Source organism: Leptonotus elevatus, chromosome 3, assembly GCF_054856555.1.
Source record: "Leptonotus elevatus isolate MCC_2025b chromosome 3, RoL_Lele_1.0, whole genome shotgun sequence".
Classification (NCBI taxonomy): Eukaryota; Metazoa; Chordata; class Actinopteri; order Syngnathiformes; family Syngnathidae; genus Leptonotus; species Leptonotus elevatus.
The window spans coordinates 29,782,676-29,808,235 of NC_141241.1; the positions used below are offsets into that span (position 1 = coordinate 29,782,676).

A 25,560-nucleotide genomic window follows, 5' to 3' on the forward strand; every position below is an offset into this window, starting at 1 on the left:
AGTCATGCTAAAAGGTAGAGAAATCTCAGGGGACCTCAGGAAGTGGGTAGTGACAGCACATCTGTCTGGGGAAAGCTATAAAGTCATCTAAAAAAAATTTAGCTTCATCATTCCACTGTGAAGCAGATAATCTGTAACTAGAGAACACTGAAAATTTCTACAATCCAACCTAGAAGGGGATGACCTTCTAAAATATCAGCAAGACCCACAAGACAAATGATAATTCAGGTGAAAGCCAACCTGTGTATCACATCGAAGGATTTGCAGACTTTGCTGCATCTGGGACATGTTGGCATGCTTCAACAATCAGAAAAAAAGTCAATCGACAAGGCTTTCATGGAAGGCTTGCTAGGTAGAAGCCTCTGCTCACAAAAAAAGATCAAAGCTGCCCATCTCAACTTTGCTAGAGAGTACCTGGACAAACCTGAAGCTTTTTGGAAGTCCCTTCTGTGGACAGATGAATCCAAAATTGAACTGTTTGGTCACAACTAAAACAGTCATGTTTGGTGAAAAGTCAACACTGCATACCAGCAAAAGAAACTGCTCCCGACAGTAAAGCAGGGTGGTGAGAATGTTAAGTTCTGGGTCGGTTTTCCATCCTCAGGACAACTTCACATAGTCCAGGGAATCATGAATTCAGAGGAATATTGTGAAATCCTAGAACATAACCTGAAGCCGTTCTTTGTGAAGTTAAAGCCTGGCAGAAGATGGATAATGCAACATGACAATAATCCAAAGCATTTCAGCAATACAACCAAGGAATGTCTGAAGAACTACAAGATTCATGTTCTGAGTGTGCCCAGTTAAAATCCTGACCTAAATTATTTCAAAATACTGTGGCGGGACCTGAAGCGGGCAGTTTATGCTAGACGCCCATCCAACCTCTCTCAGTTGGCTGCATTTTGCAAGGAAGAGTGGCAAAAATCCCCCAAAGTAGATGTGAAAGACTGATAAGTCACTAAAGAAAGTGTTTGGATGAAGTTCTCATTGCAAAAGGTGCAATGTCTGATTAAGTGAAAGGTTCACATACTTTTGCACCCATGAAATCTGAGTTGTTATTTTTTAAATCAACAACTTTTCCTCAATAATGAATGACAATATTATCATTCATTTTGTTCAAATCCATTATTTTCAATGTCAGCATTGTAGATTGAGGTATGGCTAAACATGGTTATTTTAATATTTTATACAAAAATATGTTAGGTTAATATGTAAATAGCACGGAGCCCCGCTAGTGCCAGGGTGTGAAAAAACTTTTTTTGTTGCTAATCTGTACCCACAGTTTAGCAATCTGTACCCACAGTTTAGCAATCTGTACCCACAGTTTAGCACGTCAATAACAAGCAAAGAAGAACACTCAAATATATAGATACAAGTTAGATTTATTTGAAAAGTGTTGAGTGTGACACAGGAGAGAAACTCTTGCTTATCATGCTATTTTGATTTTGGGGAAATGAGAGCAGGTTAAAATCAGTGTTTTTTTTTTTTAATTGAAGGCAACAAGGAAACCAGCGTCTTCGCCAATGAAAAAATGTTAAAACACTGCCATCTTCAGGCCAGAAAATGCAATTGGGTGTTAGGTTTGATAATATAGGCTAATAGACAGGAGCGCAACGGTATAGCCAACTTCAGCGTTGCTGCTCATTTGAGTTATCCATAATTTGTAGAGTACATAACTAATCCTCAAATTTACCAATTTCTACCGTCAGACGACGCGCTTGTGGAAGCTAAACTGAATTGAAGACATCCTCAATAACATTGTCAAAAGAATTAACACATAACAGGTGCTCTTCAAATTTGGCGGGCAAATAATGTTGATTAAAAAGCCTTTTTAATTAAGTGATTAATCATTATAAATCAAAATTCTAAGACTAAGAGTCAGTTAAAGCTTTAACTTTGACAGCACAAATATATATATATATATATATATATATATATATTAATGTTTTGAGGACGTCTTCAACATTTTTTGATCGCTCATCCACTTTTCTAATCAGTTAATTACTTGCATAATTTAAAATGGGAAAAAAATCACCCCAATATTTTGACATGAACAACGTATGCATGTATATATATGTATATATATACAGAGAGACAAAGCGAGAAAGCGCGTGCGAGAGAGAGAGAGAGAGAGAGAGAGAGAGAGAGAGAGAGAGAGAGAGAGAGAGAGAGAGAGAGAGAGAGAGAGACCGTACATGTTGGGGAGGTGGGGAACTGGCTAGTTATGTCCTCAAAATGCGGGCAGTTTAAAAAAGCTTCACGGACGAGAGGAGGAAATGGCGAGCGGTATTCACTGTTTGGAATTTACTCAGCTTGCTGAAGGACTGAAAGTTTGAGCTGAGAGTACAGCGGCATGCTACGCGCTGCAGCTTCTTGCTAGCCTACAACCATAAAGTGAGTTACACCTTCCAAACAAATCTTCCTCCCACCAATTCACTATTTAAACATCATACACAATATATACACAGCTAAACTTATGACTGGGATAAAAGTTAATTTTGCAATTAATGTCAAACATCGTCATTCTCATTATTAATGCGTGCATGTGGGTAAAATGAGCTACCATGGGATATGTTGCTTTCAAAAGCATATTTTGTCCCTTTCCTCCCCGTTCCACTTAATCTGGTTGGGTTACTATCTATCTATCTATCTATCTATCTATCTATCTATCTATCTATCTATCTATCTATCTATCTATCTATCTATCTATCTATCTATCTATCTATCTATCTATCTATCTATCTATCTATCTATCTATCTATCTATCTACCTGTCCATCCGTCCATCTATCCGCCTAGCTGTCTATCTAAACTGTGAAGTGTGGTTGCTTTCAGAGACAGCTCGAAAACAGGATATGGCCTTCAATCAATCTATCAATCAGCCCATCTATAGCCTACATGGTTTTTAATGGCTTTCAATTACACAAGGATTTTTGCTATTTGTAGGCTGCCCCAGGTCCCTATCACCTGCAAATAGCAGGGTACATTGTATAGAATATATATTGTGGTGATATTTATTTTTATTTTGTCTTCATGAGCATACTTGATATTGGAGTAATCCAAAAGTAATCCAAAATAATCAAGTTACATTACTTTAATATTATGGTACTTGGATGACGTTACTAACTAAATTTTTTAGCAGGTAACTTGTAACTGTAACGGAATACATTTTAAAACCAACCCTGCGTATTGTGATGTTTGGATATTGTTACATCCCTACTATTAACTTGGCATTGGCAGAAACGATAATAAAGTTGCTTCTTTTATGGGGAAAACAATAAATTAGATTACTCCATTACTACAAAATTAACGCCGTTAGTAATGCTATCATACTTTAACACCGTTATTCCCAACACTGCATTCGGTGCATACTTTATTGGGAGTATCTACAATTCTTCAGGGTAACCCTGACACCAAGTCATGTTACAAGTTAACATGATCCTGTGTCCCTTCCCTAGTTTTCTTCTATATGTATGGTCAAAGTAGGCATCGTGCCTGTGCCCACCTGATTGGTATGTTTTGCTTTGGGAAACACATGATTGTCTGGCTGTTTATGACAACTAATGTAAAGCTATAAATAGTGTGATTGTAATATTGTATACAGTACATACATCAGCTCCTGCTGTTTGATAGCCTCTGGTTCTTGTCAGGCGTCCCTCATACTTCAGTACTATCTCTCTGGCATGCCTGGAAAATACAACATAATGGTCATTAAGCATCTTAAAAATAAAAATTATACATCTAAAATCAATAGAGGGAATAATCTCTAAACTCCTCTACCTGTAATAGCTGTACGTTTTTAATATTAATATAAAAGATGTTACTATGTGATTGCTCAATGATAGTAGGACAATGATGATAGTTCTGTGGGAAAAAAAAGGATTTCAAGCTGCAGTCCCATCCCTCATGAAATCCAGAGCTGGGCACTTACGTTAATCGTGAATTCACGTCGATAACAATGTCCACCTTTCGGCGCGTTTGGGTAGCAAAATTGAAAAAATAGGCACATGATGACAGGTATGCAAGGTTAGACAGTTAAGAAGGTGAGAGAGATCTTTACAGGTTACCCAGACACAGAGATAGAGATGTAAACAATGTACAGAAGGCTGATTAAAGATAGAGATGGAAATGTATCGACTGGTAACAGTGATGTGCTGGATATATGGAAATAATGCTTTGAGGAGTTGATGAATTGGAAAAATGAGAGAAGGAATAGTAAAAGGTACCATTAGTAAGGGAGGACGAAAAGTGGAAAGGTAGTTGGCTGTGGTGAAACACCTGTGGAGGTATGGAATCATCTAGGAGAGTTGGCTGTGGAGTTTTATGGTTGTTAAATAAGAAATATAGAGGGTGAGAAGATGCCAGTGTGCTGGTGGTGGTTACTGTAGCATAAATTAGGATCTCTCAAGGAACATTGTATACAACTCGAGAGACTGCCTGCAAGTCCTCTCTGTTGCCTCTAGGAGCACCCCATCTGTTTGGTTAATTTATTGAGTGAACAAAAACTTATGTAAATCAGCTAGTTTTGGAGTTTGATCTCCCCAATTAGAGGTTAACAATTTGATTCCAACACACAATTCACGCTGATGTTCTATTCATGCAAAGATATTTATTTTTTATTTCTACTTAGCAAATACAATTTCTGTAAGCTTGACTAAATGACTTCCGGATCCATTTGCAAGTCAACTTCACATTTGAAGTGTGGAATATATTCCACATGGATGGATTCTATGGAATTCACATGTTCCAGAAAAACTCCACAATACAAGACTTGCACGTATACTCAATGGGTCACACCTCCTTGGTGGCTGCGTGAGTTTTCACCGGTTATGGGTGTGTCAGAAGCCAAGAATTGCAGAATAAGAATTGATGTCCGTGTACTTTTCGGCCATTCGTATGGATATTGCCGTGACCGGCAACTCACCAGTGCTGCCGTGAATCATGTGAGAAGTAAAAGGACCAATTCTGCTCAACTGAATATGTACTTATCCGTGGTATATCAGTTATGGCGTTTGTCTTGTAAGTGCAATGTCATGGGTTCGGTTCTCATTACGTTTCTTTTCTTTTTTTAATTACCACATTTTCACGACTATAAAACACACTTAAAAGTGTTCAATGACATGACGTGTGACTTTTGTGTGCACCGAGTTCCAAAATCTGTAAATGTTGTCATGCGCCTTCGGTAAGCTCTCCGCTTGAGTGTCTGTTGGAACCATTTCTGCCGACATATTGCTTATATACAGGAAATCCATAACCTGGCAAAAGGGAGTTCTCCACAGTAAAAATCTGGGACTGCTTCACTAGGATTTCCTTGGGAAAGGCGGGGCATGCTGTACAATACTTCGAGCTGATTGGACGATGCGGTCTTGTGCACGTCTCCCTAACTTTTTTTTTGACCAATCACGGCCACGGATGAAATTGTCGTCTATGCTCTCGTCGTAGGGGGCTTCCACAAACATCATTACCAGCTAAAAATGTAATTGAAATGGCAATTTATTTTTCAATGTTTCAATGTTCAAATACGTTCATTAATTAAAATGTTCAACATGATCCAAAGTTATATGCCTTCTATTCATTGTGGATATGTATGTGTGTATGGCATGTCTATATGTTCTGGGTTCTGTTTTATCAAGAGTTATAATTAAAAACATTATCAATTTTAACTCTTGATAAAAACAGGGCCCATAATGAGGAAGTTAGTTATTGTGGATTTTGTGTTGTAAATAAATGTTAAAATATTGTACATGCACAATTTAAAGCCATTGATAAAAACAATTTAAAAAAAAAGATTAAAGAGAAAATATGACATTTGGTTCTCAGTTACACTGAAATCAGTAGAATAAATAAAAATTTAGGACCATATATTTCTTATGACAAACAAATTACAAAGGAACCTGTTATAACACATTCATTGGTGCCATGACATTGGCTTTATTATCAGGTATCTTGCTTCTTATATCAGGAGGCAAAGGCAGGAGATAAAGCCAACAGACAGCACGTTATAAACACTAAAAGTTATTCACACAAATATATTTGTGATCCTCGCAAATTTTTTTAAATTCACAAATAATCCGTGATTTTCACGGTTTTTGAGATCCACAAATACATGCACAATTTTAACGTTTTTCAGATCCACAAACATATTTGTGAGTTTCACGTGTTTCACTTACCATTTGTAAATGTTAATTTCTGCTTATAAGTTGTTGAATGCACATTTGTCGATTGGCGGGCATGCGCATTTATTATAATAATAATAATAATAATAATAATAAATTGTATTTATAATGCACTTTACATTTCCAAGTGCTAAGTGCATTTATTGTTGAGACAAACGTCACACTGTTGTTAAGATATTCACATACAGGGCAGACTTAAACATTCAACAACTCACAAGCAAAATTGAACATTTACAAATAGTAAGTCATGATAGATGCATACACAACATTAACAAACAGTGGAAATTACGGATATCCAGTATTTGTGGGTCTGAAAAACACATGAAAATTGCGACTATGTTTGTGGACCTGAAAGAAACATATGAAAATCGTGCATATACTGTTTTGTTTTTTTATTTGACACATGTGAAAATCGCAGATATATTTGTGTGAATAATTTTGACACAAATCTCTTCCCATAAGTAAAGTACATACACACATACAAGCACTTGAACGGAGTGAGGGTGAAAGTGAGAAGTGTTATTTTCACGGTTATTTAGGAAATTACTCAAATTCTTGATTTAAGTTATTAAATGCACATAAAGTTCTAAAATTATTAGTAGTATTTATATATCGTATTTTCACGACCATAAGGTGCACCGTATTATAAGGCGCAGTCACAAGCTGCATTTCCATTACAGTTTTTAGCAAAAATAAAAGCGATATTGTACTATTTAGATAAAGTACAATGTCGACTTGCCGGTGATTCCATTGAAGAGCCTTTCGCTTCTGAGAAGCAATTCTTGTAATGTTCCGTCTTGCGGGATCTCGCAGTTCTGTACGAGGTGCTCATGATGTTTATGGAAGACAGACGCCCGGAGTTGTTAATATTAGTTTAAAAACATCTCCCTCCCCTCATCGGGCGGGTTTGGCCATTTGGTGTTGGCGTGCGCGCGCGCGCTTATAACTCGTGTTATGGTGCGGACGGATGGATTTCAACGACGATGTGCGCTGTATGTCGCTCGTTTGCATTTCTCATGCAACGATATGGGACGTGCGTTGAACGGCGGCATATTGGTTCGATAACTGAATCGCTTTGTGCTTAAAAATCCTTGTTATCCCCTTCGGAGGCAGCTCCGACACGAAAGTGAGTGGCCCCATACTTCCTACTTCCTTTTCTCCGTGGCGGGGGTCACATGACTGGGAATGAGCAAAAAGTTTTTCCATTACACTTTTGTGAAATACTTCTATTTCGACACGTCTCAAAAAACACCTCATGAGAGCGTAAAAACTTTTTTGCGATATTTGAGAGTTTTTTTGAAAATCATGTGTTTCCATTACCAGCTTGCTTTTGCGCAACTTGCCTTTTGCGCAAAACTGAGGGTAATGGAAATGCACCTACAGTTATTGGTGCTATTTCTGTGTTTAACGCACACATAAGGCATTATTGGGCGCACGCACGGTCAAAACATACTCTAGCTCAAAACATATGATAGCATGCTATTATGCTAAAACATATGCTAGTGCTAGCGCATGTTTTAAAAAAGGCAGTGATGGAACAAAACTGAGTTCGGTTGAAGTAACAATGTAAACAGTGAGTTCAGTGGACTTGAAGTATATAACAATGTACTCGGGTTACTTTTGATTAATCCTAATCCACAAATCAGTCATAGTCCTCATGATCTTCTATACCAGAAACAAACAACTGGTCAAGTTCTCCATCAAACACGCCGTCTCATTGTCAGAGTCAGTCTCGTCATGTCCTCAGAAATTATGCCGGCTTTTGCATTTGCCTAAGCATTCACAATCCATTGACAAATTGTGGCATAACTTGCATGGTGCTGCCTCCCAGTCTTGGTAAAGCTGTGTTCGTCATTTGCCGAACGTTATTTTTCACAGCGGCTGAGAGATGTGCGCATTTGAGTGACGGAGATAAGGAAGGAAAGATGATGCGTGGGGAAAAATCTGGTGTCTTTAGTATGTGGTGTGATCTGTTTAGCTACACTGTGTAGATTTCAAAGTGACTTTTGCTATGTCTGTTGCTGTAAGTGCATGTTGTTCAAGCATGTAAAAAAGAAAGGAAAAAAAAGGAAACAATACACTACTCTATGTAGTAGTTTAGCCCGGACACCCCTATGCATTTGATGTTCCATTTCCCTCACTCCCTGCGTGAGGAGACCGACCGCTCTGTTTTGGAGGGAGCTGTCAATCAAACAATTAACTTGTAAGTGGCTAGTTAAGCTCTGAAACAAGAAAAAAAGAAGACACAAGCTCACTGAACATGCATGCTTTAGTGCCATGACATAAGTTTGAACACAACAAATCACAATTGGCAGAGCGAACACGTGGGGGTGGGAGGTGGGGCAGGGGGAGAAGGAGAGGGAGAAAAGGGTCTGGAGAACTCGCCACCAAGTTGACTCTTCCGTGCTCTCATGTCTGTCCTCAGTCAGGTCCGCCTTTCTTGTATATAAGCAATGTGTGCGGGAAGTCCTCTCACAGTCAGTCAGATTTTGAACCTTGGTCCACACACAAGGCGCACCTCACTATTAGGCGCACCACCGATTTTTGAGAACATTTAAGACTTTTAAAGTGCACCTTATAGTCGTGAAAATACGGTAAATGACTTTAGCTTCAATAAGTTGTGCATCTTGGGCAAAATATGTGTTTAATGTTTTTTTCAAAAGCTGATCCTTTATTGTTTGTCACAAGTCCTCCAACAATACGACCAAATTGGTAATTTTACCATGCACGAAAATACAACCAAGTAGAGCGTATTGTAGATTAAGCTTACCCATTAAAGGAGTTACTGTGATTCGGAACTAGGTCATCTGGTTGGAAGACGAACGTCTATCTTACTGAGCTAAGAGGGTAGTAATTATTTATGTGTTGACATAAATTCATACAGTACTATACTGTAATGCTCCTCTGCCACAATCCCGCCAAGCAGCAGCACCGCACTATTTGCGCATTTCAACTACCTCCCTGTCCAGCGATGCACGGCACAGGAGCCACGGCGCACGCACTCTTCATACACCCAATATTGGCGCCACACTATGAGTACATTTCAGAGACTCTCCTGGAGGATATTCATGAGAAGCAGCCCTCAGTCGTCTTATTCATCGGCGTAGCAAAACGTACAATATCTCTTCAGCTTCGAAATCCCTTGAATCTGACTCGGCGGTCGCAATGTTAACTCAATGACTCAGTTGATGGCAATCACATTCATGTGCACTTCACAGTTAGTCGGAAAACAGTTACACCCAACAATGCCTTCTACTTCAGCAGCCTCACATGAACTCAACTCAATAACTCCTATGTACAGTGTAAAAAAATATATTTTATTTACTGTGAGGAAAAGTGGTTCAGATAATGGATTGATTGATGGATTTGTATGATGATTGTATTTTTTATGTAATTTATGTATATATATAATTTCATTTTTTTTCATTTTTTTTTCATCCATCCATTCATCAATTTACTACCGCTTATCCGGGGTCGGGTCGCGGGGGCAGCAGCTTTAGGAGGGAAACCCAGACTTCCCTGTCCCCGCCACTTCAACTAGCTCCTCTGACAGGATCACAAGGCGTTCCCAGGCCAGCCGAGAGACATAGTCTCTCCAGCGTATCCTGGGTCGTCCCTGGGTCGTCCCACCGGTGGGACATGCCCGGAACACCTCTCCAGGGAGGCGTTTAGAAGGCATCCGAACCAGATGCCCGAGCCACCTCAACTGCCTCCTCTCCACACGGAGGAGCAGCAACTCAACCCTGAGTCCCTCCCGGATGCCCGAGCTTCTCACCCTATCGCTAAGGGAAAGCCTGGACACTCTACGGACAAAACTCATTTCGGCCGCTTGTATCTTGTTCTTTTGGTCACAACCCACAGCTCGTGACCATAGGTGAGGGTAGGAACGTAGATCGACCGGTAAATCGAGAGCTTCGCCTTTTGGCTCAGCTCCTTCTTCACCACCACAGACCGATACAGAGCCCGCACCACTGCAGACGCTGCATCGATCCGCCTGTCGATCTCCCGCTCCCTCCTGCCCTCACTCGTGAACAAGACCCCAAAATACTTGAACTCCTCCACTTGGAGAAGGATCTCTTCCCCGACCCGGAGAGAGGACGCCTTGGTGCTGATCTTAATCCCAACTGCTTCAAACTCGGCTGCTAACAGCTCCAGTGAGAGTTGGAGATCACGGTTTGATGAAGCCAACAGCACCACATCATCGGCAAAAAGCAGATATGCTATACTGAGGCCACCAAATAAGACCCACTCAACGCTTCGGCTGCACCTAGAAACTCTGTCCATATAAGCTATGAACAGAATCGGTGACAAAGGGCAGTCTTGTTGGAGTCCATCCCTCATTGGGATCGAATCAGACTTACTGCCGGCAATGCGGAACAAAGTCTGACATCGGTCGTACAAGGACCGAACAGCCCGTATCAGGGGGCTCAGTACCCTGTACTCCCGAAGCAGCCCCCACAAGACTCCCCGAGGGACACGGTCAAACGCTTTCGCCAAATCCACAAAACACATGTAGACTGGTTGGGCGAACTACCATGCACCCAGGGGCATAAAGCCCCAGACAACATAGCTCCTAGGATCATCCACCACGGTAAGGTGCCAGCTCACGGAGGAGACATTTTTATTTTATTAAAAAAAAAAAAAAATCAAAAATTTGATTTTGAAACAAAATTTAATGTGATTCGACTTACAAACAACCTCTCAGAACCCATTGTGTTTGTAAGTTGAGGACTTCCTGTATTCAGCTTTCAGTGAGGTTGTACAAGTTACGTCTTCACATGGGACACTAATGGTTGGGGTTAGTAAGGCTGAAGTTGTAGTATGGTTGACGTTACAAAACATGTAGTCAACACTTAAATAATTACTGGCCTGCTACCTTAGTTGGATAGACGCGCGTTTTCCGACCAGATGACCCGGGTTCGAAACCCAGAAACGTGTGTTATGTTTCAGTTTACTATTTTTTCGCTATTTACATGGCCGATAGGGGTCGCTAAACTACAATACGAAACTCTTGGTCGTAATTTGGCACATTTCAAAACAACCTATGTGGACGTATTAATTGAAGGTCTGTCTCTTATTTGTGCATTGTGCATGGTCTGTGGAGGTTCTAAATTTGTTCTCAAAATATGTCCAAATTCAATTACAAAGATATTGATGAAATCACAGATTCTGTGTGTCAAATACGCATATGCATGTTTGGTGGACAAATGTGATAATATGTGCTGTAAATATGATATGTGTTGCGATGAAATGTGATGAAATATGCTGGAAAGGAGAGGCGTGAAGATTAGCAGAAGACAGAATAGATGTGCATGAATCAGAGGGGCAGAGGAGAAAGACTGAGGCTACAGGGAGAAGAGATAGTGAGGGTGGGGGACTTTAAAGGGTTCAGAGCAATGGTGAGAGGGGTAAGGAGGTGAAGAAACAAATACAAGCAGGTTGGAATGGATGAAGGAAAGTGTCAGGTGTTTAATGTGATAGAAGAGGCTCTGCTTGGATGAAGGCGAAATATACAAGACAGCAGTGAGGCCGGCCATGATGTATGGCTCTGAGACAGTGGCTCTAAAGAGAGAATAGGAAGCAGAGCTGGAGGTCACGGTAATGAAGATGTTGAGGTTGTCTTTGGGTGTGACCAGGTTGGATAGGATTAAAAACTAGATGAAGCAATTTCTGGAGAAATTGCCTGTGAATGCTGAATAGAAAAAATATATGAAATTATGTCAAATGGTATTAAATGATTTGGAATGACATTAAATTATATTGTAGAATGTTATTGGAAGATAGTGGCAAAAATGCATGCATTGTATGATTTTTAATTGTATTGATTGATAGTTAATTATATAGAACTAGGCAAAATAATATTGGTGAAAAAGTGCAATTGTGGGAATGTTGAAAATCAATCTCAATGTGAAATAAATGAGTTAACATTTTGAATTTAGAATGGGGAACAAATTGTCAAATGTGTCAATCGCAGTGTTGGGAATGTTACTTTATAAAAACAATTAGTTATAGATACTCATTACTTGCTAAAAAAAATAAAAAATAAAAAACAACAACAACCCTGAGTTAATAATCAAATTACTTCATAATAAAAGTTAACAAAAACACCCCAAGCTCCATCTCCTAACAATATTTCCTTCATTCCCTCACATCAAAATGCAAAACCTCAATTTTAACTACTTTATAACATAACATTAGAATTTCAAGGATATAATAAATAAGTAACATACATTAACAAAAAATAAGTCCACTCTTACATTGTGCACATTGAAATGGAATATACTTTGACTTTTTTTTAATTGCTTTATTTTAACAACCTTAATAACCTGGTTTATTGTTAAAGACTTAAGCCATACTGCATTGTGGAGAATGAGGGCTTTCAGTACATAATAAAGATATTAACGCCCCCAATACGATGTGCAACTAGACTACTATGTGACAATCAAGCCGCAGTGAGGATCCTTGTTTTAAAAACGAGTCACACACAGGAAAAAACATACGCATGTGTTGAGTGGAACACAGCAATTAAGTGCCAGCCCTATGACAGGCGACATGATCGTGATGATCAAGTTCAACTAATTTTTCACAAGAAGATAAGCATTAAGCATACATCAACTTATTCACTGCATGTATGTGTAGTATACAAGAACTGACACTGTCACAAGAGATGATGAAAAAATTAATTTTGACGGTCGTTCAGTAACCAGAAGGTCGGCTGTTCGATCCCTGCTCTCCCCAAGTCATGTGTTGTTGTGTTTTTGGGCAAGGCACTTTGCAAACATTGAGGCACTTTGCAAACATTGACTTATTGCACCTTAAGACAATTCAAAATGTTTTTACAATTAATTAGTTTACAATTTACAATGAATTAATCAGAATTATGAAAATATTTTTATCTCATCTTTGCTGATGTCAATGTTTGTGTAGCACTTAAGTCATTATAACGTGTTACTTTCATTAATAAACTGAATCATTTTACCAGCTACTGCCTCCTTTGAATTTAATGTTTGTGGAGTTTTTATCCTGTCTTTGATATTTAAGGATTGATGTCCCACAATTATTCAATATCAGATTGAATTGAAGTGAATCGAATCAGAACATATCGAAATCGAATCGAACTAAACTCTTGTGAATCGAAATCAAACAGAATGAGGAAATTAGAATCGATACCCAGCCCTAGCAAAAACCTCAAAAGCATTTGACCTGATGACTGTTTTAGCTTGTTGTCATTGGATGTTAATGTGCTGACAGATATTGGTGTGGGTCGATCTCTAGTATCTAGAGGGGAGTAGGAACAACCAAGTATAACACATTTTATTTCAAGTGGAGCAATGCCCTCCAGGATCACGTGCATGATGTCCTGTGGTGTTTGTTGAATGATATCAAAGAGTGGAAAGTTCACCAACATACTTTGTCTGTTAATTCCATAAATTGTTTTAAGACTGTTGCAAAGCAAGTCTTTGTGCCCTTTTTTTATCTCATCACATTCCCTCACATGCCTTTGCAATGTCCTTTTAGTAAATGCATCCTCATTAAAAACAAACAAAAAAAAAAAACCCTGCATGTCCTTAAAAGAGCACTCACAGTGTCTGCATTTACTGAAGGCGAAGCCAACCCCCTCTTTAAAACCTGACATTTCATGCTGTGCAATGGTGTCTCCATAGAGTGAGACCACTGCGCCTTATACTGTTTTCTTTCCATCAGCTGGGTGGATTTCAACACCACAGTGCAACTTGTCCAAATCTTCCTTAATTCTGTTCAATATGGGGTCCACTCCGGACTGTCGAAGACAATGACAATGGCAGACAATTTTGACCTGTACTTTGGGTGTATATTTCCTAATGTGTAGTATACCATCAGCAACTTGTTTTTTGAAGCACAGAACCCAAGGGGGTTGCAAATCAGTGTACAGAATTATCTGCAGTGCATCTGGTTTGACAGAAAATAAAGGATGTGACTTGAAAAGATCACCATCAATAATGTTAGAAACAAATCCTTCATTGCACTTTTTAGGACCCTCTTGAACCATTGGCCATATTTTAGGATGTGACAGAAACTGCTCTAGACTTTCAACTAGGGGCACATAATGAAACTGTTTGCTCTTGATAGAGTTGTCTGCACTTCTTTTCCTGCATAAGATTTGAGCAATGGGAATTTCCTCTGCTTCCAAAGAACCAATCTGTTTCTTAATTATACTGTCCTGTTGGAAAGTTGTTGCCACCTCAGCAAATAGATCAATAAACTGATCAAATACTTCTAGGGCATCCCTTTGAAGTTGAATTGAGGCATTTCCGGAATGCTTCTTTAGCACATCCTCCATCTGTTTCCTGAGGTGGTCCATCAGAGAAGACTGGCACTGCTGTACTCCAGCACAATGGTGTTAACAGATTTCTGAAAACATGCATAAATGAATGTTTGATGTTGGTTTGTGGCAGAATAAAAACGTAATCACTTGAATGCAATTGACTGCAGTTACCTGTGATACATTACACTTAGCTCTGGTATTTATGACGAACAATGTAGCATGACTTCTGAGACTCTTGGGGCTGGGGTGGTGGGTGGGGGGGGGGGGGGGCACTATGTAAATACAAACAGATAACAAAAAAAAGTGGGTAGACTAAAAAATCTACCCAAGTTAGAACAATGCTACTTTAAAGCCATTTAGAATGAAGTAGAAAGTTAACTCAAGAGTAGAAAAGTATGTAACATGCAGGTTTGATTACTTGTCAGAAATTACTCAGTGTGGGAAGAGAACTAAAAACGCCTGTACACTTAAAGTATGATTTCTTAAAAATTTCAAAAGTAAATGTACTTGAGTTTCTATTATTGATTACTACCCACCCTTTTGTCACAAGATAATTATATTGTTGTAATTATCATGTAAGAGGACGTACTTGTTCAGTAAGAATGGTTCCCTCGTGTCTGGTGTCCAGCTCAGCTCAGCTGGAGGTGAGTCATGCTGTACAATGCACTCTGTCAGTCTGAAAAACATAATTAACATTGCATTGGACTTAAATTGTTCAAAGGCATGATATGCAGGGTTTTTTTTTTTAATACATGACACACTCCAAATATACTGTACAATGGCATATGTATGACATTTGGAAAGCATATACTTTGTTCTATTTTAATAAAAATGTAACACATGTATTTGTGCATGTTGACTGCGAAGCATTTATGCTCCAGGTAATTAATTTAGATTGTACTTGTTTCTGTAATATCTTGTTAAATGTTTTGAGTACAGGTAGCCAATGTATTTTGTGGATCACAGGTCACAAACACAAAAGCAAGCAAGAAAATATGAAGCACATCGCAAGCTATGCTTCATTAATATGCAAAGTTGGCATCGTATTTAGCACGCACTCTACATCATCACATCACATCAAAACTAGAAAGTTTTGCAGGTACAACTTACTTGTAGGGTCAGACTGATGATGATGATCCTCTTCGGATGATTATGCACCTGCGACTTGCCCTTCTGTCGGCCTGTGTCCTCCCGTTTCATTGTAGCTTGGCTAGATAGCATCACGCAATTACAGCGGGTGTCTTCTTTTAACGTGATGGTAGTAGGAATTTTAAACTCTGTAATCCTCCGTGCACTCATCGATACCACAAAGCAATCTGTTGATATAACTCAATAAGAGCCTCATCGAGAAAGTTGTAAAAACAACACAAATCGAACACCGTCAAGCCATATTTATCTGTTGTTTAAGAATGGGGGGGCTTTTTTCTAGAATGTTCCACTGCAGCGAAAAATAGAAGCAAGTATGTCTCAAATCAAACGTAGACGTCCTAAATCAGGTGCGTATATGTTCCACTAAGGGAGGGGGTGTAGATGAATAATGTATCGTAAATGTATAGTTGTTTTGTATGTAATATTAATACAACTAAACTACTAATAAAAATGGAGTGTACTTGTAACCATAATTAACATAGTACTGATAATCTAGCAACATGATAATGTGACGTTCTGTATTTAAAGGTGACATTTAACTTTAGCAACAAGCTAACACTAACAAGCTAGCACTTTTGTGTTAATGCTAGTTCAGAATCATGTTTATATGTTTGCTAACAGAGGCAACTTAGTTGGAGATAGTGTGTCGAGTTTTCGATCGTCTTTCTACTCGATTTGCCGTAGTATGGTTACTAATGAAAATGAAAACAGTTTGTCATACTGTATGTTCACACATATTTTTCTTACTGTGATGTCTACTGTTAGAATTATTAACATTGTTTTTCTGTTTTACATATATATTCTTCAAAGTGTTTTTGATTTTAGTTAGATAAATACAACTGTGGTAGAATGTGGTCTGTTTTCCCCCTAAGGAAGTGAGGTGTCGGAATCCACAAGGCAGGTATGCGGGAATCTCTGGTGCGAAGCTCTACAGAGTTCAATAGTTTATCTAGGAAGCCAATTGTTTACCTCACATCTGTTAAGGACTGAAAGAACTCAATAGGAGATGGCCTGATTGTATTTCACTCGGCTGACAGGACAAGATCAAAGGGGGGGCACAGTCTCTTCCTCGGGGGCTGTGCTCTGTGTGGAGTTTTAGGGGGGGCCAAGGTGTTTGCCCACATCCTATTAGGAAGTGTTTAAGATAAGAAGAGGGGGGGTGTAGACTTGTGGTGAGAGGAAAATGTCACATGTTGAGAAGAGACCAAATAGTACTCTCTTTGTCAATGACAGGGGGAGGGAACGATTTCGGTATATATGCATGCATGAACTTTGAGAAGAACACATTTGTGGGTGAGCTGCGATGATTGAGCAGTAGCTCCAAGTGACTTTCAGAATCTGAAATAAAGCTGGCAAACTTGTTCACAGATTTCAACTTTGAATTTATTTGAACACGCAGAAATCAAAGAATTGATTTCCAACACTACAAAAGAGAGGGGAGCTGGAATTCTGTATAGCCGCGAGCTATCTTTTGGCAGGCGTCTTGGTAAGTCAACTCTTAAGTACAAGCTAAATGGCTAGTGTAGAGCAGCTATGTTAAACGTGTAACAAGGCCAACTATGTGGTACTAATGAGATGTGTGACTCTTGGGATGCTAAATTCAGTGATTTTATGTTTTCTATTAAATGTTTTGTGTACATTTTATTTGAAATACATTTGGAATAGACTGAAAAAAAATATCAGGCTGTTTCTGTTAAAAGGAGTACTGTATTCATTGACATTTCAGAATATTGTTTGTTCATGACTACAGTTACCAAAATTGATGTTGGTTGAAATGAAAATACTTTTTAATTTCATGTTTTAAGAAATAATTCATTTAAAAAAAATCATAATTCCTGTTTGATTTAATAAGGGGTTAGAAAATAAAAAAATATGAAGAAAATTACTGCTGAACTAAAATTTCATGATTCACATTTGTGTTACAATAGTGCGTGTGTGTGTGTGTGTGATATATATTTTGCGATAATTGATGTTGTCTTTTTGGACGTATAAGTAATTTGATCGGCGCTTGAAGAAATTGTACTTCCCTCAATCACCTATAGGGGCGCTCTGTTTACTTTCACTTTTGGAGAAACACAACAAATAAAATCCAACTCCTCATTTATTTATTCATAATCGGAAGTCGCCACATTCATTGTTGGTGGTTCTTTGTATTAATTACTAATCCACTCGGACAAAAGCACAATTGAGACTGAATTAAATTTAGAAAAACATGCATTTATTCACTACGGTTACACAAACAGAATCAAAACACTGCCTACCTAACTATCAACTATCAAAATAGAAGGGATTAAAAATGAAGCTAAAAGAAATAAGAAAGGAACAATTTAACAAAGTAGAAAGGAAAGGTTTGACTTGCCAAATCTGTGAGATATTTTAAATGGAAGTTGCACCAACGATATGTCAAATTGCCTATGAGGCGTGCAACTTACTGGAGTTGGATCGAGCTAGCAGAGGAAAGGTCGTTTGAAGAAAAAAAAAGTTGCTCCCAAAAAGGCAAGAAAAAAAAATCCATAGTTGGATGCTATGCGACGCAGCTCGGGGCTCCCGGCTGATGAGTTGCGGTGCAGTCGAGGTCGGGGGCTTCAGCTCTAAGCGCACGAGGAGGTCCACGTCTCAGATGCCCAAATCCAGCTGCTGAGGCCGAGATCCGCTGTGTGCCTGTGTCCCGAGGGAGACCAGCCGTTGAACCAGATCGTGCTGCGACAGGACGCTCGGAGGATGGAGCAGGTACGGGGTGATGCACTGGGCGTTGGAGTGCGCGCTGCCAAGGTCCAAACTGTGGTCACTGGGTGACACACAGGGTCACAGAAGAATTCATCGGCGACTTAGTGCCACAGAGGTGGGACGAAACACAAAAAGGGAGAGCAGAAAGTCTGTCTAGCAGGTGGTGGGCGGTGGGATTTGGAGCACGGCGGTGGTTCGGTGCGATCGTCAAGTCCGAGACACTTGGTCAAGGAACAGAGATGCCACGCGGTTGAAAAACGTGGCACGGCACCGGAGAGTCCTTTTGTCAGTTCTCGCCCAGACGAGGTGCAAAAGGGGGGAAAAGGTGCAGCAGGAAAGAGAGGGCCGGAACAAGAGCGCTGAACAAAGTTCGAGCCAGCTGTTTTAAAGTTGCGGGGCGTGTAGATCACAAGGGGGTGCGAGCGCCGTCCCTCTTTTGGCTCAACCCAAGTCAGAGACTTTTAAACTCCAAATTATTAAATAATTAAGAATTAAGAATTAAATTTGGTCAGGCTGGCAAGTCAAGTTCTTCCAAGCAAAACATGTTATCAACACACATATCAACTAATAACGCATCATGAGATCATTTCGTTCTTTCCGGAGTAAATAAATCATTTCTGGGTTTAAAATCATCATTCCTGTTGAAATACATATGACATTACTCTTCATAGACATAACAACATGGCGTGAAACATTCAGTTGTGCGTAAATTCACTTGTATGTGATGAATTTCTTATATGAAATGTGTAAGATTGCTTTGTGGAGTATAGGTGTCTCACGTGAGGGCAGTTCCGGTCGTGACCACTTGGAGGCACTTGTGTAACCTCCAAGAAGGCTGGAATGTACTGACCAGGATTCCAATGGACCTTTTTGCCCATGTTGTTTTATGACTTTTATAAGAGTTTGCAGACTGCCAGTCTGGAATGTCAGCAGGGGTAAAGATGATGCTTTCCAATAAAATACTTTGATGCCATAAACTCGTGGTTCTGGCTGGTGACAAGCAAACATTCACATCCTGGTGAGATGACCTGTGGTTGACTGCAAAAGAGTGTAATCTCTTTTGGATTGTCTCTGGTTTAGGTGAAAAAAGAGGGGGGGGGGGGCAGAGCTCACACACCCTAGGTTGACTGAACGCATATTTACCAGAGTGAAATGTTAAGGAAAGGAGTAGAAGAAGAAAAATCGAGGGTGACTGGTCTATAATTGTTACAATATATATATATATATATATATATATATATATATATATATATATATATATATATATATATATATATATATATATATATATATATATATACAGTATATGTGTATATATTTATATATATATATATATATATATATATATATATATATATATATATATATATACAGTATATGTGTATATATATATATATATATATATATACATAAAGTATATGTGTGTGTGTAGATATTAGGGGTGTTGAAAAAAATCGATTTGGCAATATGTCGTGATATTACAGCGCACAATTCTCGTATCGATTCAATATGCAACTGAATACATTTTTAAAGATCAATTGTTGATGGAAATATTCAACAAAATGTCTTTGAGTTAAAGTTCACACTTAACGCATGGAATAATGTTATATTAATGGAACATTAAGCCTTAAAATTGTATTTAATGCTGTTCAAATATGAAACAGATTGCAACCTGTTTGTTAAATACAGTGCCCCCAGTTATAAGCCTGATGTACATTTTCATACAAATCTTACAGTGTACATGTACAAGTTTACTGATTAGTGTTTTCAAATTTTTATTTAATAACTCGCAATAGTTGATTTATAGATTTGTATCGGGATTAATTGGTATCGAATCGAACATAGAGAACAGGTCAAAAGTTTAAACTGAGAAAAACATTTATTTTAAGGGAAAACTATGTTGACTTTAAATTCCATGGTGTCAACAAATCCCAAAAAAGTTGAGACAAGGCCATTTTCACCACTGTGAGGCATCCCCTCTTCTTCTTACAACAGTCTACAAACGTCTGGGGATCGAGGAGACAAGTTTCTCAAGTTTAGAATTAGGAATGCTGTCCCATTCTTGTCTAACACGCGTCTCTCTAACTGTTCAACTGTCTTGAGCTTTCTTTGTTGCACCTTCCCCTTTATGATGCGCCAAATGTGCTCTATAAGTGAAAGAAGTGGACTGTAGGCTGGCAATTTCAATACCCGGATCCTTTTCCTACGCAGCCATGATGTTGTAATTGGTGCTGCATGTGGTCTGGCATTATAGTGTTGAGAAATGCAAGATCTCCTCTGAAAGTGATGATGTCTGAAAGGGAGCATATGTTGTTCTCGAATCTGAATATACCTTTCTGCATTGACGATGCCTTTCCAGATGTGGAAGCTGCCCATGGCACACGCACTCATGCAACCCTATACAATCACAGATGCAGGCTTATAAACTTGAGTGCTGATAACAACTTGGGTTGTCCTTGTCCACTTTAGTCAGTATGATTTAGCACCCCAGTTTCCCACAAAGAACTTCGAATCGGGATTGGTCTGACCACAAAACAGTTTTCCACTTTGCCACACTCCATTTTAAACAACCCCTGGCCCAGAGAAACCTGCGCTTCTTCGTCTGCTTTAAAAATGGCTTATTTTTTGTACTGTAGAGTTTCATCACCAAAAAGGCCAAATTTTAGAATAGATACGTCTAGTTGAGTCTTATAATTCATTACACAGGTGTCAAGCAGACAGTTGACTATAAATGGGGTGTTACTTAAAGAAAACTGTTTTTCATTTCATGCTGTTAGCAATGGCACCACATGGAAGAGAAATATCACAAGATCTGAGAAAGAAAATAATTTCTTTATACAGCAAAGTTGAAGGCTACAAGAAAATCAGCAAAGCTTTACTTATCAGTCAGAATGTTGTAGCAAAAGTGGTACAAAAATGTAAAAAAGATGGAACTGTAACCATCTCACAGAGACGTCCAGGTCGTCCACGGATGTTAACAACTCAACAGCAGTGTCTTCTGATGAGAAGGGTGGAAGAAAATCGACATGTAAGTTTGCTGCAGTTATCAAAGGAAATAGAAAGCCAAACTGGGGTGACTATTTCCCACGACAAAATATGGTGTTCACTGCAGAGGAATGGCATGCATGGGTGCCGTCCATGGAGGAAGCCTCTCCTAAACCCCAGGCACAAAAACACGCGCCGAGAGTTTGCCAGGGCACATGCTGACAAAGATGAAGACTACTGGGACTCTGTACTCTGGAGTGATGAGACCAAGATACAAATGTTTTGAACTAATGGCTTTAAAACTGTATGGCGTCACAAAGGAAAATGTGTGGTGCCTACAGTGAAACATGGTGGTGGCAGTGTCCTCATTTGGGTTTGCATGAGTACTGCTGGTGTCGGGGAGCTGAATTTAATTAATGGCATGAATTCACAGCTGTATTGCTCAATACTGAAAGAAAAGATGCTGCCATCACTCAGTGCCCTTGGTCGTCGTGCACTTTTCCAACATTATAATGATCCTAAGCACACATCTAAGGCCACTGTTGGATTTCTGAAGAAGAACCGGGTAAAAGTGATTCAGTGGCCAAGTATGTTTCCTGATCTGAACCCAATTGAACACCTATGGGGAATTCTGATGAGGAAAGTTGAGCATCACTCTCCATCCAGCATCCAGTCTCTAAAAGAGGCCATTCTTGAAGAATGGAAAAAGATTGATGCAACAAAATGATACCATCTCGTTAATTTCATGCCCAGAAGCTGTGCTGTGATTAAAAATCGTGGAGGCCATACAAAGTACTAGATTTAGTCATTTTTGCTGAGGGGTGTACTCATTTTTGCTTCGCCCTTATTTGAGTAAAACTGAAAAATGTGCAATCTAATTTATATTATTAACCTTACTTTCATGTTATAAGTTACCCAGATGTATATCATATATATATATATATATATATATATATATATATATTATTTTGCCAGGCCTCACAGCATTTGTCACACATGATGGTATATTCAGATTCTGCAGGGTTCTTTACAGTGTTGTATCTGCTCCCTTAGCCTTCCAGAAAATGATGGCTGACATTCTTGATGGTCTGCCAGGTGTCCCATAATTATTTTGATGACCTTATCATCTATGGCAACACCCCTGATGAGCAGAATCAGCTGAAGGAGGTTCAATGAGAACAAATGCCACTTCTGGAAAATCTCCTTACACTTCCTTGGTCATACTATCACTGCAGATGGCATCCTTCCTGACCAAGAGCACATAGATGCTGTTCTGAAAGCCCCACCTCCATCTGGTGCTGTAGCCCTGTGATCATTCTTGGGTCTAGTTTCCTGGTACTCAAAGTATCTGCCTAACTTTGCACCAATTGTGGTCCCATATGTATTTATAGATTGGTGAGAACAATTAGCGTAAATGGTAAAGTGAATGAAATGTCCCATGAATGAATGGCATCTAATGCGCCAATTGCCCCGAGCACGATGGTGAGCACGATGGTGAGCAGTGACTGACTGAAGCAACGGAGCAGCGCGAATGTTGATGACGTATGTAAACAAACATGCATGTACATGGCTGAGAATTATCGAGCCCGGCAAACTTATAGAGCTAATTTCTTATTATCGTGCAATTAATTGATTTCCCATGGGCTCACCACCTGTGGAGGGGCCAAAAGGGGTCGGGTGCGCAGTGAGCTGGACGGCAGCCAGAGGCGGGGACCTTGGCGGTCCAACACCCGGCTACTGAAGCTAGCTCTGGGGAATGTCACCTCTCAGGTAAGGAGCCCGAGCTGGTGTGCGAGGCCGAGAAGTACCGACTAGATATAGTCGGACTTGCCTCCACACACAGGTTGGGTTCTGGTACGTATCCTCTCGTTAGGGGTTGGACTCTCTTCTACTCTGGAGTTGCCTACGGTGAGAGGCGCAGAGCAGGTGTGGGCATACTTAGCTTGGCGCCTTTACGTTGGGGTTTACCAACGCCTCCCTCCACCTTCGGGTGGGGGGATGGTTTGGAGAAACAGCCCCCCGATCAGAACCTTAGCGGTGTTCTGTTATTGGACTTTTGTGATCATCACAGATTGTCCATAACGAACACCATGTTCAAACATCGGGGTGTCCATATGTGCACTTGGCACCAGGACAATCTAGGCTGCAGTTTGGTAATCGACTTTGTAGTCGTGTCATCGGATGTGCGGCTGCTGGACACTCGGGTGAAGAGAGGGGCGGAGCTGTCAACTGATGGGAGAAGATGCCGGTCTTCAATTTTGTCCCGCGGGAGGCGAGGGACATTGGGTCCGAGTGGGCCATGTTCCGCGCCTCCGTTGTTGAGGCGGCTGATTGGAGCTGTGGCTGTAAGGTGGTCGATGCCTGTCGTGGCAGCAATCCCCAAACCCGCTGTTGGACACCAGCGGTAAGGGATGCCGTCAAGCTGAATAAAGAGGCCTACCGGCCTTTTTGGCCTGTGGGATTCCGGAGGCAGCTGACGGGTACCGGCTGGCCAAGCGGAATGTAGCTTCGGCGGTCGCTGAGGCAAAAACTTGGGCATGGGAGGAGTTCGGTGAAGCCATGGAAAACGACTTCCAGTCGGCTTCGAGGAAATTCTGGTCCACCATCCGGCGTCTCAGGAGAGGAAAGCAGTGCACCATTAACATTGTGTATAGTGGAGACGGGGTGCTGCTGACCTTGACTCGGGACGTCGTGAGTCGGTGAGGAGAATACTTCGAAGTCCTCCTCAATTCCACCGTGACGCCTTCCTTTGAGGAAGCAGAGTCTGGGGACTCTGAGGTATGCTCTCTTATCTCTGGGGTCGAAGTCACTGAGGTGGTTGGAAAGCTCCTCGGTGGCAAGGCCCCGGGGGGGGGGGGGGGGGATGTGATCCGCCCGGCGTTCCTAAAGGCTCTGGATGTTGTGGGGCTGTTGTGGTTGACCTCTACAACATCGTGTGGACATCGGGTACAGTGCCTCTGGATTGGGAGACCGGGGTGGTGGTCCCCCTTTTAAATAAAGGGGACCGGAGGGTGTGTTCCAACTATAGAGGGCTCACACTCCTCAGCCTCCCTGATAAGGTCTATACATGGGTGCAGGGTCCATTTGGAAGTCGAATCTTGGATTCAGGAGGAGCTGTGTAGTTTTCATTCCGGCAATGGAACAGCTCTACACCCTCAGCGGGGTCCTCAAGGGTGCATGGGCGTTCGCCCAACCAGTCTACATGTGTTTTGTGGATTTGGAGAAGGCGTTTGACCGTGTCCCTCAGGGAGTTCTGTGGGGGAGTGCTTCGGGAGTACGGGGTACCAAGCCCCCTGATACGGGCTGTTCGGTCCCTGTACGGCCGGTGTCAGAGTTTGGTCCATTTGCCGGCAGTAAGTCGGATTCGTTCTCAGTGAGGGTTGGATTCCCCCAAGGTTGCCCTTTGTCACCGATTATGTTAATAACTTTTATGGACATAATTTCTAGGTCCAGGTTTGGTGGCCCCAGCATTGAATCTCTGCTTTTTGCAGACGATGTGGTGCTTTTGGCTTCATCAAGCCGTGATCTCCAACTCTCACTGGAGCAGTTTGGAGTGATGTGAAGCGGTTGGGATGAAGATCAGCACTTCCAAATCCGAGACCATGGACCTCAGTTGGAAAAGGGGGGCATACCCTCTCCGGGTCGGGGATGAGATCCTGCCCCAAGTGGAGGAGTTCAAGTATCTTGGGGTTCTTGTTCACGAGTGAGGGCAGGATAGAGCAGGAGATCGACAGGCAGATTGGTACGTCTGCAGTGATGCAAACTCTGTATCGGTCTGTTGTGGTGAAGAAGGAGCTGAGCCAAAAGGCGAAGCTCTCGATTTACCAGTCGATCTACGTTCTTACCCTCACCTATGGTCACGAGCTCTGGGTCATGACCGAAAGAACAAGATCCCGGATAAGAGCGTCCGAAAATGAGTTTCCTCCGCAGGATGTCCGGGCTCTCACTTAGAGATAGGGTGAGAAGCTCGGTAATCCGGGAGGGACTCAGGGTCGAGTCGCTACTCCTTCGCATTGAGAGGAGCCAGTTGAGGTGGCTCGGGCTCATTTTCAGATATCCATATGCATATAGCAGATATTTGCAAATGAATTGTAGGAATCTGTAATGACAAACCTCACACATGAATGGCAAAAGTGACAGCATTTGTTCTAGGTAGAATGCTACTGCAGATATTTGAAATGGCAATTGCTGATTTGAAGAATGTAGTTGTAGTATCTGA

At 40.7% G+C, this 25,560-nt stretch overlaps 1 protein-coding gene and 1 pseudogene across 4 annotated transcripts in view; both read right to left on the minus strand.

Annotated features, from left to right (window-relative positions):
* Positions 1-25,560, minus strand: part of tmc3 (transmembrane channel like 3) — a 191,466-nt gene that overhangs the window by 125,163 nt on the left and 40,743 nt on the right. For 3 of the 4 annotated variants that reach the window (XM_086071899.1, XM_086071898.1, XM_086071900.1), the window contains one exon: positions 3,611-3,686. In XM_086071899.1, coding sequence (XP_085928025.1) covers positions 3,611-3,686 — 76 coding nt within the window. Of the gene's footprint in view, positions 1-3,610; positions 3,687-25,560 lie in introns of those variants that run through there. The other variant, XM_086071901.1, reaches the window with a different exon arrangement.
* On the minus strand, positions 11,493-14,204 carry LOC147178142 (uncharacterized; annotated as a pseudogene).